The sequence below is a fragment of the Hetaerina americana genome, unplaced genomic scaffold, assembly GCF_022747635.1.
Source record: "Hetaerina americana unplaced genomic scaffold, ioHetAmer1.1.p SCAF_1, whole genome shotgun sequence".
NCBI lineage: Eukaryota > Metazoa > Arthropoda > Insecta > Odonata > Calopterygidae > Hetaerina > Hetaerina americana.
Window position 1 is genome coordinate 85,235,141 of NW_027286069.1, and position 14,620 is coordinate 85,249,760.

Here is a 14,620-nt window from a genome sequence, read left to right on the forward strand (position 1 = left end):
TTTTCAAGTAACAAGAATTAATCTTTTGGTATTCCAGCTTTATGCGATCTTTTCTTTTGATTGTACTACAGGGAAAATTGGTGAAGTAATGATTGAAAAAATTGATTATATTAGCGAAAAGTTTATTTTCTTAGAATGTTGTTGAATGATTCACAATATGTGAATACATCCAAAGAAATAAATTAGATAGGTGTTATAAAGTTGAGAGTTTGGTATTTAACCGTGGTAGGCGAGGGGTGCGCCGTAAGCCTTGGCGAAGGGAGCGCCATAGGCGATGGGAGCGGCGTAAGCCTTGGCGACGACGGGAGCGGCGACGGCAGCCTTGACGACGGCACCTTCCTTGTGCACGACGGCGTTGAATCCGTTGACGGGGTCGGCGGTGTACTCGACGATACGGCGGGTGCCGTCGGCTTCAACGAGGTTGTAGCTTCCGTGGACGACGTCTCCGTCGCGGGTCTCAGACTGTCCCTTGGAGTCTCCGGTCAGGGCATCCTGGATGTCATAAGAGTAGCTGTAGTGAGGGTTGGGGTCGTAGTCGGTGTCGACGGCGACCTTGGCGATGGCGGGAGCGGCGACGACGGCCTTAGCGACGGGTGCGCCATAGGCGAAGGGGCGGGCGGCGTAGGCAAGAGGTGCGGCGGCGTATCCGTGGTAGGCGGCGGGGGCAGCATATCGGGCCACGGTGGGGGCCACGACGGCGGGGGCACCGAGGTACCCGGCGCTAGCGACGGCCACGAGGGCGGAGAGGACGACCAACTGAAAAGGGTTATCAGGAATTGCTTTAGTTTATGGTAATGATTCAGTCACATTAATTATTTACAGTTAGTGTTTAAAGATTCGTTTCTCTCGACGCCGTAGTCGATGTTAAATGTGGAGCGCTATGTTACTTTACTAGTATTTTATGTGTAGCATATAATCCACTGGAGTTAAATGGTTTCATTAAAGAAGTTAGGACAGTTAATAAAGGGTAAATTGGTTTAAACAAATGATTGTGTTATAATAAACTGGCCTTGCCATATTTCAGTGGCTAATGAAAGTGGAAAAAAATTTTAGGCTCTAACGCGGACCACGCTCGGGCCCATCGTAAGGCCAGCCGCAGCGTGAAGTGAAGCAATTCACGTTAGGAAGTATCAAAGTTGTATGTCCCTGCTGTATATGTGCGCGCTTTAGTTGCGACTCCATTTTAAATGCGTAACACGGTAAAAAGTATCACGTCGCTATCCCTCGGATGCTTTACCCCAGGATACAAGCCCGAACACGCGGTTGACTCTAACGATCAGGTGTGTTAAATCCGCGTGCAAGAAGCTAAGAGTTTCGAGTGCGTCCCTTCGACTCACCTTAAGTGCCATTTTCGAGTGTTCGTTCACAAGTGCTCTTGCTGTCTCCCACTACAGTATTTATACAAAAGTCGACCGGCCCCTGCCACCTTCCCCCCCGTCCTTTCCCTCACAGCGCGCTGATGTAATCGCCTCGTTGAGAGGGTGGTCCAAGCTTGTTCGCTTCGGGCCATGAAGTCTTTCACTGCACCGTCTATGACCACGCCTTCCGCGACTACGTTACTTGTCTTTTCAATTTTATTTCTCCTTGTCCTTGCGTCCTTTCTTCCTCCCCCTCTGAAAGTATCGGGCATGTTTCTCCATTGAATAAATTCTCAAAATTTCTTTACTTCAAATTTATTATGAATTATCTTCTGGTAGTTTTTAGACAATAGGCCCATCACAGTGCGGTGCATGAGTGTACTTGGCCTATATCTTGCAATGAGTTTTTCTGGGGTGTGCCACTTGCGCCGGTTCTAGAATTCACGTGATATGCTCATGTCGCCGCCGCTCCTTCAGTTGTTCGGCCTCTGTAAATGCCCTGAATTTTGGGATACGTTCAATATTTGAACATACTGCGGGCTAAAAAAATATCTTTGATGTTTTAATATTGGCAAAATGTACTTAAACAGTCGATTTCTTCAAAATGAATGTATTACTTATTTTAATAAGTTTTTATGTCAGCGATCTATTCACGCGCTAATTGAAGTGTTGAATTACGCGGAGGAGATTATATGTAAACAAGTCGCAAGTGGATGCTGATATTAAAAAACTGAACATTTTGAACGTATGTTCTTTCCAAGCAAAAAAAAGGATTTAACCGAAGAATTCTCAGTGGTGCTCTCTTGGTTTCTTAAAGCATTTTAGTTTAATTGTCAAGCCAATTTTATCGACAATGGTCACAGGATAAATCCTTGCGGGAAGCGTGTACAAGATTGCATTCTCTCCCGCACTTGGTTCTGGGTTGGAGAAATCATTATTACTTTATGCTTTATCAAACTTGACACGCCTTCACATTTCGTCACTAAAATCCTGCTTTGTATGTTATTCCAAACTTCCGTTGAAATTTCATAACGAGAAAAACAAACGAAATGTAATCCATAAGGAAGCTGTTTTAGTTGTCTTTGGCCTGTGAATACATGTTGTATATTTCCCTGGTATTCCTTAATTTCATTTTGGAACGATAATTAGATGAGTTGTTGATTATATTTATTTCCTAACGTACTCTTATCTGTATTAGATATTAGTTTTTATGGTTCTCCAAATTTTAATCGTAAATTATTATGCCGGTCACGTAATCTCCCGCGGTATCGGGTCATTACTAAGAATGTGGCAGGAAGTCATTCACGGCGAGAATCAAGTTTTCTCAACCTGATTATAGGAAAATGGAATTCAAAAAGAAATCTCGTTGGCTCTGCCTCGTGGGCTCGCCTAATTTTAATCATATTAACATAGACGATTCTTTTTCATTTATGTATATAACGCCCCGTATCATTTTTCTGCATGCGTATATAGTCTATCCGTTGCCTAGCGAGCGTTGAGGAGATTTATTATTTCATTTTGTTGTAGCCGTAATTTTTTCGATGACGACGTCGACTACTCCATGACAGTAAGCGTGAATAAAATTAAAATAAATATTTCTTGTGCTCTTTAAAATAAATAATTACGTTTTTATAATTCTATTTTTCCCAGTTTTTGAATCAATTAATATGAAAAGTGTATGAATAGCCATGAAATTTTTCGTGGCGATTTAATTTCCTCGATAATTGAAATTTGTAATCAATTCGCTATTTTTAAGACAAATTTGTGACTCATGAACCAAATTTAATGTTCAAACAATGTTATGTTAATTTTTATCCCCATGCATATTTTAGATACCTATGAGAGGAATTTTCTACATCATGTATTTCAAAAAGAGTGGTATATGTTCATCCAGAGTAGGAAACCTGAGTCAGTCATAATCGCGGAAAGCCTCTCATTTTGAGTGATTTTCGTCGAAATACCATTCACAAGCAGAAATGTTATACTTTTTGCCATGTGGGCTCTCAGTCCCGTTATGGGAAGAATGTTTTATCTATCATGTAGCGGCATTCGTTCGATTTCCTAGTCCGACATCCCTCGCTACGGGGGCACTGGTTCTAATTCTGGCGGCGTCGGCGTTCAGTGTGGCATTCTCGTTCCGATTCTGTGTGGAGAGCACCTAAAAAGCATTGCTGCTTCCGTCTCCGGGCTCTATAAAGTTCGTTTTAAGTTAATGACAATGCGCGGATTTTCTCAGCTTGTCGTCAGTTCATTAAAAATCCGCATGCCATCCAATTACTTACCTAATTATAGTGGTGTAATTAATCTCATATTTTGGTTTGCCTATTAAAACTGCCCTTAGGTAACTATTATAACCATTAATTCAAAGCTGAAGTTGCCTGCACGCGATCCACTTTGATTTCCTTTAAGTTGGCGAAATTGATCCCATTCGATCCATTGGGAACAAACCAGTCTACTTTCTGCCTCCGAAATGATTTCCACCCACGAATTGTAAATTGCTCCGCTGTGATTTAAAAAAAATTGGAAAGACCTGCTATCTCGATGACGCAAAGAGGAGTTGAGAAACACGTTGCAGAACATTCTGTCGATTCTAGCAAATGTGAGCCGTTTCTCTGTATGTCGGTATCTACTCATACGCGTACTTTCACGCCCACACCACGTACGAGTAAAAAGCCTTTGATATTTATCCTTTTTCGTTCAGACCTCCTATCAACTGAATTTTAAAACAAAAATTATTTCGTGTACGTTCGTTGAAATCTAATGTATGTAGTATTTATAATAGTAAAATACGCACTTGGCAAGCAAAATTAAACCGCTTTGATTAGGTGCCTTTGGCAAAATCTATTCTAGGATTCCCATATTATATTGAGATTATGCTGCTAAATTGTTGTCTATTATTACAATTATGATGTTGTCTCCACGAATTCTTTTGGATTATGTGGGTCAATGTTAGTGGCAGCTGTCTTTTGAGAACTTAGAAAGTGTATTTTTTTGAAGTCGCGATAAAAAAATTCAGATACGCCACTTAGTCTGGCATTCAAGCCGTCTCCATTCACGATGACCAACATGTGTTACGGTGACGCCAGAATTCTAAATTGTGAAAAAATAATCATATTTTGATGAATGTTTAAAGATTTGCGATCGAGAAGTTTGTCAGACACGCGAGCAAACTAGCGTCATAACGGAACTTAAACTGAACTATATTAATGGACGTCTGATGAATGATAGTTGTTGTGATAGTTCTGTGGACACAATGTAGGTTAATTAGCAGCTCCTACGGAAAGGAGACAAACACGATCTAGAAAAAGTTATCAGAAATCATTATGAATGTAAATCGAACGACTTGAATGCACGTACCTCGTGACAAATCATATGGCGCGTATGCTTAGCACTCAGTGAGGAATTTTCAGAGTGAAATTATTATTCGAAGGCATCCTAGAATACGGAAGGAGGTCGAGGTAATGATTAAGATAATCTCATGTGAAAGTATCGAGTTAATTCCGGGAAGTGCTAAACCGCGTCATCGTCATTAATTATCAGTCAACTGCAGCCATCGATGTTTTCATTTCCAACTTTAATTGTTTTCCCCTGGTTGTTTTCCCTTCAACTCGTATCTTTCTTTCATTTCGTACCTGACGGGTTCTTAGTCTGCGGATCCAGCGAACCGTTTTATTCTATCTTGGGTTTTCGATCCCCGACACGATTTTGTAGTCTTAACTTAGTACTTACTCACCATTGGCTGCCAGTATTTCAAATTTACAATGGAATTATTAGTCAATTTCCATGTATTGGATTCCAAAGGCTGCTTGATAATGGTTGGATGTGCGACGATCAATAGGTAAAGGATCGACAAGTCCTGCTAAGAAAGTTTGACTCTATTGTCTTCCTCATTACATGCATGTAGATGCGATTCAAAATTAAGGAATTCGACATTGAGATTTATGTTTTATGAGTTGTATTTCATATTTGGTGACTTTGGCTGTCAACGCCTATTATCTTCTGCTTCCATCATTCGAATACTTTCTAACGCTAACCAACCACATTGAGGACGATTCGAGCCCCTTTTAGTAAGTCACCCGAAGAACGCCGTCACCGTATCTAACCCTCCATGTTTTGGATACGCTGCTTTTCGTTTTTAATCTTTATTGTAGAAAATAGTCGTAAGGTGTCACATTATCCTGCCAGGGGAATGAGTCACAACTCGCACATTTTGTCGCGTGCGCAGGCACAAAGAAGGCGCGACAGGTTATTGGCATGGTTGATTTTTTGGGACAAGATTTTCCGCCCCTTCCACTTGACGGCCAGTTTCTCCCCACCTTTCCCTTTCTTTTGCCGCATTCTCGACTCGTATTGCGTGATTTTGAACTCGTTCAAGGTCAGTCATGTCTCTTATGGTCACACGGAATTCGCTCAAGGTCAGGAACGCCGAAACTTTTTCCGTATTCCTCTTCCATCCTAATAGGTTATTTTTTACCGTAATGCTCGTAGTTAAGAGTTGACGCGACAGTATTTTTATTTATTATCCTATTTACTCCAGGTTCTTAATGAAGTCTAGTGTGTCTTGATTTGACATATTACTCTAAACGTTATGTTGTTCTAAAAAAATTAGCCCAGCGATTTGGATTCGCAGTCAAATTCTCCTATGAATCCATGCATCGAGTTCACCTTAGAATATGTGCTAGATTACGCGCTGGATTAAAATTATCATTCATGTAAGCAATCGCAAAAAAATGTACCTATTACTGTTGAAAATTTGAAGTAATTAATTTATATTTATTGTTCCCATTTGTGTATACAGTGATTTTTAATTGAAAGTTGTCCTCTCTGATTCTGTGTACTGGGGAAATATTCTTATGGGTTTTTGGTTATTTCATAAAAAGGGAAAAAAATTTTCCTTAGAACTGTCGTTCTCTTGAATTTCTATTTTTGTATTTGTGCATCAACCATGCATATATTCATACAGGAGCATTTCCTAATCATTAACATAAAATATGCAGAAATTGGACGATGAGTCATGACAATATCACAGCTGTGCAGAAACTATAATCATGGGAATTTGTTGTGCTTATTTTGTCTGAAGTTGTTAATCTTTTTCCTCAAGCAATGGAAGCGAATTATTTTAATTAATATCCATATACTTCCTTTAAATGTTATAAATCACAAAACAACTTGCATCGGCAGTTAATTCACCTAAAAGCGCACTGCAGGTTTCCCACGGAACGTTTCATTCACTGTCCTAATTTTAAATCAGAGTGCATTGAAAATATAAATGATTTTGTGGATAGGGTGTTGTTTTTAATTGTAAAACGATAGTCAGAAACGAAAATGAGAAGAAATAAGTGAAAATATTTTACACTAATCATGAAGGATCTTCAAGCGAATATAGTTAATTCGAAAGTTAATGTACAGGTACAATAGATAAATAAAAACGAATGAATCCAACTTCTGGAAGAGGCATTGAAATCGAATGCTTGCCTTGTTGATGCGTCAGTGTGGTGTATATAATTCTTGTCTCTAGGAAATTATTGATAATCCATATTTCCTTAAATATTTGCTACAGGTACTTATCTTTTGAAATAGACAAATGTTTGCTTACATTTCGATGAGAAAATTTGCAGCCATTAAGTGATTCAACTGTTTAGGTCAAGGGAATTAAAAATCTTTTATGAATTTTAAAGTACGGGTTTACGTTAAACGAAACAAATAACGAGAAAATAATACTTTTGGCATGATTTGAAATTTTGTCTCAGGGTTCTATTCGGAGAGACAAGTTTCTTGGGGCTAGGGTTTCTTATATGATGGAACAATACTTCACACAACTAAAATTGAGTGAAAATTTCATGTATTAAAATATATTTGTTGATTTTCACCATATTACTTGGAACATAATAGTAGCTCAAAAGTAGTAGCAAAAAAAATGCGATCATTCAAATTATAAATTTGTTCTCGAAAATAGTAAAAAGTGGCATAAGATTTCTTTCACAAAATATTTGTATCGGGGTATTATTAGTGAAATACCTTTGTCATAGGAAAATGTATTTTTGATGAAGGAAGTGAATACAGTAAAAAATATGCCCGATGCATGGAGAAACGCCCAACAAAAAAAATTACTTTCTCATCTTTAATTTAATTTTTCAAAGGTACGCCATATTTATAGCTGGCAACAATCTTATGTTTGCTTTCTTAACGTGAAATGCCATGCTAATATGCGCAACAGTTAATTGCGTTCTTATAGTTTGGCGTGGAATTAAATCATAATATTAGTGAGCCATTGCCAGAAAAACCTGAAAAATATTCAGGAAATCTAGCCTTTTCTTAAAAAGTGTATTTATAGAAGATATCTTATGGCTGTATTACGCTGAAATGAATTGATAATCCATTTTAATCTGGGACCCTATGTCAGGAATCCGATCCAAAGATTTTGTTGATGCCACCATTCAAGTAACTTTCCTGGGAAAAATCCGTCTTCAATAGTTTTAATCAATCTAGGTAGTAAAAATGTTCCCATTATCACACTTGCATTGTTTCACTCAAAGAAAAACAAAAAACTCCTTTAATCAAGCTACAGTAACTCAAATCATATATTTTCATTATATTGGTTTTAAAACATTTCGTAAGATTAGGTAATATTTGGCAGTGTCTATTCAATTTTGCTTAGTTGAAATTATGTGTTTGTAAATAACATTTTATACTCGTGAAGAAATGGTTTTTTAAAAATATTTATGTCAAAAATACTTTTTCTGTGCAATTCAAATAATTCATCCTATTCGTCTACTTGCGCGTTACGCGCAAATGTCATGCATTGATTTTGTTCAAAAGCAGACTAAAAATGACCATAGTTAAAATTTGTATGGATTCCCTGCTGTTTCGAAGTAGGAAAATGACATCACGCATTTTAAAAAGTACGTTACATTAAGAGTTATACGGAGATTCGTCATTAAAATGTTCTTATGGCTGATATTCGCACGACAGATCTCTCTCTACATCAAGTACGTTATTCATTCTTTTAAATGGTGTTTCACGGCAACCGGCTTTTTTCCAGAAATGTTTATGCGTTGACATGCTGGTATCAGTTCTTTAAAAAAAAACTCACCTGTATTTTACCTAAGTACTCTAAACGCTACATGAATTAGTAGAACGGCCTGCAAATTTAAAATCGGATTAACAGTTATCAAAATCAGTAAACTGAGAAACCTTCCAGGTAACACGGCATGATAAAATCAGCATGAAAGTATTCATGCAAATTGTTATTTGGCCATTATGGTATTAGATAGCTTCCTCCTGTTCAAGTGGGTTTTCAATATGTATACGTTGATCATTCCTTAGTGCTTTGATATTCTCTTCACTTGAAATTCAGAAAACAAGAAATATCTACACTTCTCCTTCACACACCTAATATTTTGTTTTTGGAACTCTTCTTAATTTTAATAAATGCTTAATCATCAGCATTCCTGACCAACCTCACCATTTTGGCTTTGGATATAATTCTATTGTTCCATTTATCTGTGAATAAGTACACACATGAATTGAGGATACCCGGAAACTTATAGAATAATTGTGTATCGTTTGTGTGCGTGCATGTAATGAATCCGTTTAAGATACTTATTGTTACCTCAGATGATCCTTTTTGGTTTAAGGTTCAATTGATGAAAAATAATGCCTTTTTCTGGAAAAAGTGTATTCGTTCCATTCTTTCTTTAGCGAGTGGAATAAAGGACTTAACGAATATAAATTATGGATTTGCCGTTGGAATTCAATTTTTAGGTGTAGTTATACGAGAAAAATACCTGGGGGTATAGAAGGATATCAGTTTGACTATAGAATGGTTTAGCGCAAATTTTAGGAATAGCGCGATTAATTCGCACAGTTTTAATGGAGCGGATGCGGAATCAGACCACAATTTCGTTATATTGAAGTGTAGTGTCCAATTCAAAAAGATAAAATAAGGAAGCCGGATTATGAAATAGCATGTAAAAGCATTAACAGCAACGACAAGAAAGAAGTATCCGCTGCCTGTAGAGATTATGATGGGTATGGAATTGGAGATGGTTACTGTAGAAGAGAAATGGAAGCATACCAAAGAAAGGAAAATCGAAAGTTGCAAAGGAATCCATAGGAACAGCAACTAGGAAAATGACGTGAAACCCTTGGATAACGGGCGAAATTTTTAGAAAGATAGACTAGAGGGAAACGGAAGAATATGAACACAGATTTAGGCCGAAGGAAGTATAAAGAGTTAAGTAATAAACTGAGGCGGGAAACAAACCAAGCAAAATAAGCGTGATGAAAGATGCAATGCGAGACAATTTTACAAAGGTGGGGTTAAATTGGTGCACGATGCAGAAAGGTGATAACACTGTCATGATGTGAAAATGTAGAATTGGTGAAAAAAATTAAAGACAAGTCAGCAATATTATTAATTGAACCGAGGAAGATTCAAGAAAGATGGAGGTTATATATAAATTAACTATACATTAGGCAAAAAAAAAAGAAATAATCTGCTACAATGTTTCCTGTCCCCTCTGGATTTCTCCCAACAATCTTCTCTCCTCCCTGACCCTGCCTAGCATTTCCTCGTTTTACTTTCTTTCCATTTCATCTTCTCCAACCTTCTCCACGCTCACAGTTTCAAATGTTTTCAACATACATATATCATATTGCTTCAATAAACATGTTTCCACTTCGTAAAAAACCAGACTCCAAATCAAACCCTAGTCGAGCCGCGTCTTAAAATCGTAACTCAACGTCTCGGTCATCAATTTCCTCCTCCTTGCGAAAGCTTCTTTCCCTCTCAATCCTTCTTTTAATTTCCCTGCTTCTTTTGCTCTTACAGGTAAAACCTCCGATATAGGTAAACTCTTTCACCAGTTCACAGGCTTATGAGCTCCCAATTTGATGATTATATCATTTTTTTTTTCTCGAAAATCACTTAACCTTTGATTTGTTTATCTATGTTCTCATCCTATACCTATCGCACTGACTTTTAAAAAATATTCATAAAGAGAAATTTTCTCTTTTAACTATTTATATATATATGCGTGTGCATCAAACATTAGGGAACTTCATTAAGGTATTATCTATACTAGATTTATGTGTTTTATGTGTTGGTATAAATATATATATAAATATATATATATATGTATATCCCCTCCCCGGACTACAACCTTGACGTGGTGGAAGGGCTTGTGCGTTCCGATGACCCCTAGAGCTGTACTGGCGGGAGTAATAAAAATTGCTCCTGGTAGGGTCACCCATGCCAGATAGGTCGAAGGTTAGGAGCCAGACGAAAGGTAGTCCACGCAGCGTCTGTTCCTCAGTGAGGCGGCTGCAATGGCGTCTGACCCCAGTGGGGCGGCCAGTAAGTGATGGTGTCACGTTAAAAACACTATTGAGGAAGGCAACGGGAAACCACCTCAATTATCATTCCCTAGAAAAATATGATGGACAATAGAGATATTTTGAGTCCTGGCAACCACGGGGCTCGGCCCAATCGGCCGTGTGTCGTGCCCGGCAGCGGGGGAGGCAAGGCTTCCGCGGTCGTCATCCCACGAAACCCTTGCAAGGGAAAACCAGCAGCAGCAGGACAGAAGACGCAGGAGAAGAAGACCAAATTAGTTAGAATAGGAACGTGGAATGTTAGGACAATGATGAGGACGGGGAAATTGGAGAATGTTAAGCGAGAGATGGAAAAGGGAAATATAGATATTTTAGGTCTATGCGAGGTGAGATGGAAAGATAGCGGGGATTACTGGAGTGATAAGTATAGAATAATATACAGCGGTGGGGACGAGAGCCAACGAGGGGTTGCCATAGTATTAAATGAAGAGGTAGGAAGAAGCGTAGTCAACATAGAGCAGGTAACGGATAGAATACTACTAGTGGAGATAAAAGCAGAACCGACGAACTTAGTTATTATCCAGGTATACATGCCACCGAGCAACCATAAGGAAGAAGAGGTCGATAGGATATACGATCAGTTAGAGGACATGATTGCATTTGTTCCTGCAGGGAAACATTTGATAGTGATGGGGGATTGGAATGCGACGGTAGGCGAAGGAAGAGATGGTGATGAGGTGGGGGACTACGGTTTAGGCACGAGGAATGACCGCGGGGAGAAAGCAGTTGAGTTCTGCAGGAGACAGGGCTTAGTTATCACCAACACTTGGTTCAGACACCACAAAAGACGCAGGTATACATGGAAAATGCCAGGTGACTCGGGAAGATATCAGCTAGATTATATCCTGGTTAGACACAGGTTTAGGAACAGTGTGATAAATTCCCACAGCTTCCCGGGAGCGGATGCGGACTCAGACCACAATTTAGTTGTTATGAAATGTAGCGTACGTTTTAAAAAGATAAGGCAGGGGCGGCGAGTTAGAAAATGGAATGTAGAAGCATTAAATGGGTTGAAAAGAAAGGAATACAAACAGGCGGTAGAGAAAATCATGGAGGACGGTAAAGAGCTAAGTACTATTGAAGAAAAATGGGAATGTATCAAAAAAGGGTTGTCTAAAGCGGCAAAAGACACTATTGGAACCGTTAACGCTAAAAGGACTCGTAAACCATGTATCACGGATGAGATGATTACAAAAATGGATGAGCGGCGAAAATGGAAGAATATAAATACAGAATTAGGCAAAATGAAGTACAAAGAATTGAACAATAAATTGAGGCGGACAACAAATAAAGCAAAGGAAGCATGGTGGAAGACGCAGTGCGAGGATATGGAAAGTCTGCAGAGGAAGGGGGAAATCGGTGCGCTTTACAGCATAGTTAAATCTTTATCGGGAAGTAAGAAAGGGAGATCAACGATAGCAGTTAGAGATAAGGCCGGTAAGGTAATAGTTGACGCAGGAAAGATCCAAGAGAGATGGAAGGAATATGTAGAAGAACTGTATAGTAAAGAGCTTAGACCAACAAAGTTAGACATTGAAAAGGAACATGACGTAGAGGAAGATAGCTTAGGTCCAGGCATACTAGACAATGAGATAGAAAGGGCATTAAGGGAGATGAAACTAAATAAGGCCGTGGGGGTAGATAACATTCCCGTGGAACTTTTGAAATGCTTGGGAAAATGTGGGAGGAAGAGGCTATATGGGCTGATCCGTAGTATTTATGAGGAGGGAATCTGGCCGGAAGACTTTGTTAGATCAGTTTTAGTTCCTATTCCGAAAAAGGTAAAGGCCACGTCATGTGAGGACTATAGGACAATTAGTTTGATATCCCACGCAGCTAAGGTTGTTCTCAGGATCATAAACAAAAGGATAGAGAGTAGGGCAAATGATTACTTAGGGGATGATCAGTTTGGGTTTAGGAAGGGGAGAGGTACGCGTGATGCCATTGCAGTAGTGAGATTATTAATCGAGAGGAATATAGAACACAACCAGGAGGTATTTGCCTGTTTCGTAGATTTCGAAAAAGCGTTTGATAGAGTAAATTGGGAAAAACTAATGAGTATATTGCAGAAAATAGGAATAGATTGGAGGGAAAGGAGGCTTATCCGCAACCTGTACATGTCTCAGACTGCTCAGGTGAGGGTGAGAAACGGGGAGTCAGGATGGGCAGTGTTAGGAAGGGGTGTAAGGCAGGGTTGCCCATTATCACCGTTGCTGTTCAACCTGTACGCAGAAGAAATGATCAAAGAGGCATGGGAAGAACTCGAGGTAGGAATGAAAGTGGGCGGGGAATTCGTAAAATCAGTTAGGTTTGCTGATGACCAAGCTTTAGTTTGTCAGTCAGCCAAGGGACTGCAAGCATTGCTTAGTGAATTGGAAATTCAGTGCGACAGGTATGGGATGAAAATCAATATTAATAAAACAAAGGTTATGCGATTTTCTAGAAAGAAAAAGGCCAAGCTTAACATTAAAATAGGAGGGCAAAAGCTAGAGCAGGTAGAACAGTTTACGTATCTCGGTAGTGTTTTGGACCAACATGGTCAAAGTAGTAGGGACGTAAGGAGAAGAATTGCGCTAGGCAAAGAGGCTTTCACAAGGAGGAGGGAGTTGATGACAGGGACTTTGAGTAAGGATGTTAAGAAAAGACTCGTAAAAACTTTGATATGGAGCGTAGCTATGTACGGAGCGGAAACGTGGTCATTGAAGCAGGAGGATAGACGTAGATTGGAGGCTTTTGAAATGTGGGTGTGGAGAAGAATGGAGAAGGTGAAATGGACAGAGAAGAAAACAAATGAGGAAGTACTTGGTATGGTGGGCGAAGAGAGGGGTTTGTTGGGAGAAATCCTATGGAGGCAGGAGAAGTGGTTGAAGGGGGTATTGACCGGCAGTGGGATGTTGAAGACTGTGATAGAGGGTAGAATGTTGGGCAAAAGAGGAAAGGGAAGGAACAGGATAGGGATGTTGAACGGGATGAAGGGAGGAAGAAAGTACTCAGAGATGAAGAGGGACCTGATATAGAGTAGGATGATGGATTTTGTGTTTTGTTAGGAGTAATAAAATATTTGTTTGGTAGTTGTGTCCGTCCAAAAACCTACCTTAACCGGTAGATTACTTAAAAAAAAAAAAATATATGTATATATGTATATATATATGTATATATATGTATATATATATGTATATATATATATATTTATGTGTGTGTATATTTTATATATATAGATATATAAATATATATACATATACATACATACATACATACATACAATATGCGGCAGCATAACTGCCTCTCGTGAAAGCTATTTGCGTTTGAAAAAAGGAATTGACACTGCCGCACCAGGTCTGAATAACTTTGATTGAAACAATTATACTCATAAACACTGAGAAAGGACACTCGCATATCTAGTTGATTTTTCGACGGCACGGTCGTCATCACAATTAGGTTCTGACAATGATGTATTTCCATTTTCTCTATACCTGTATGTGTATGCATATGCTTAGTAACATTTTAAATGCTTGCCAGAATGGTTTGGCATGGATTTATTTAATCAAATAATGTGTTCGCCATCTGGCAATATTTATATTGAAAGTGCAAAGAAGTAAAGTAATCTATAATCATCCAGTCTTCCTTTGCTTTAATGTGACGGAAGGAATCGGAAATGAAATCATTTCGAAATTTCGAGGAAACTATGTTATCCTAATATATATGCAACCCTCGCAGCTAAGTGAATCGAACGTTCTAATGAATGACTCAGACGGGTGAAGGGCTCATTTCAGCGAGCTCATCCCATTAATCCTACTGGAACCAAGTTGACCTGATCATAATCAAAATTACTTCCGATCCTACAGGAACTGAAACAATCCTATTAT

General features: G+C 38.9%; 1 protein-coding gene across 1 annotated transcript; it reads right to left on the reverse strand.

Annotated features, from left to right (window-relative positions):
- Positions 1-216: 216 nt before the first annotated feature.
- Positions 217-1,349, reverse strand: LOC139688502 (larval cuticle protein A3A-like). Its single transcript, XM_071586058.1, has 2 exons — positions 1,338-1,349; positions 217-756 (listed from the first exon to the last, which is right to left on the reverse strand). The coding sequence occupies exons 1-2, from the start codon at positions 1,347-1,349 to the stop codon at positions 217-219; spliced, it is 552 nt and encodes a 183-aa protein (XP_071442159.1).
- Positions 1,350-14,620: the final 13,271 nt, after the last annotated feature.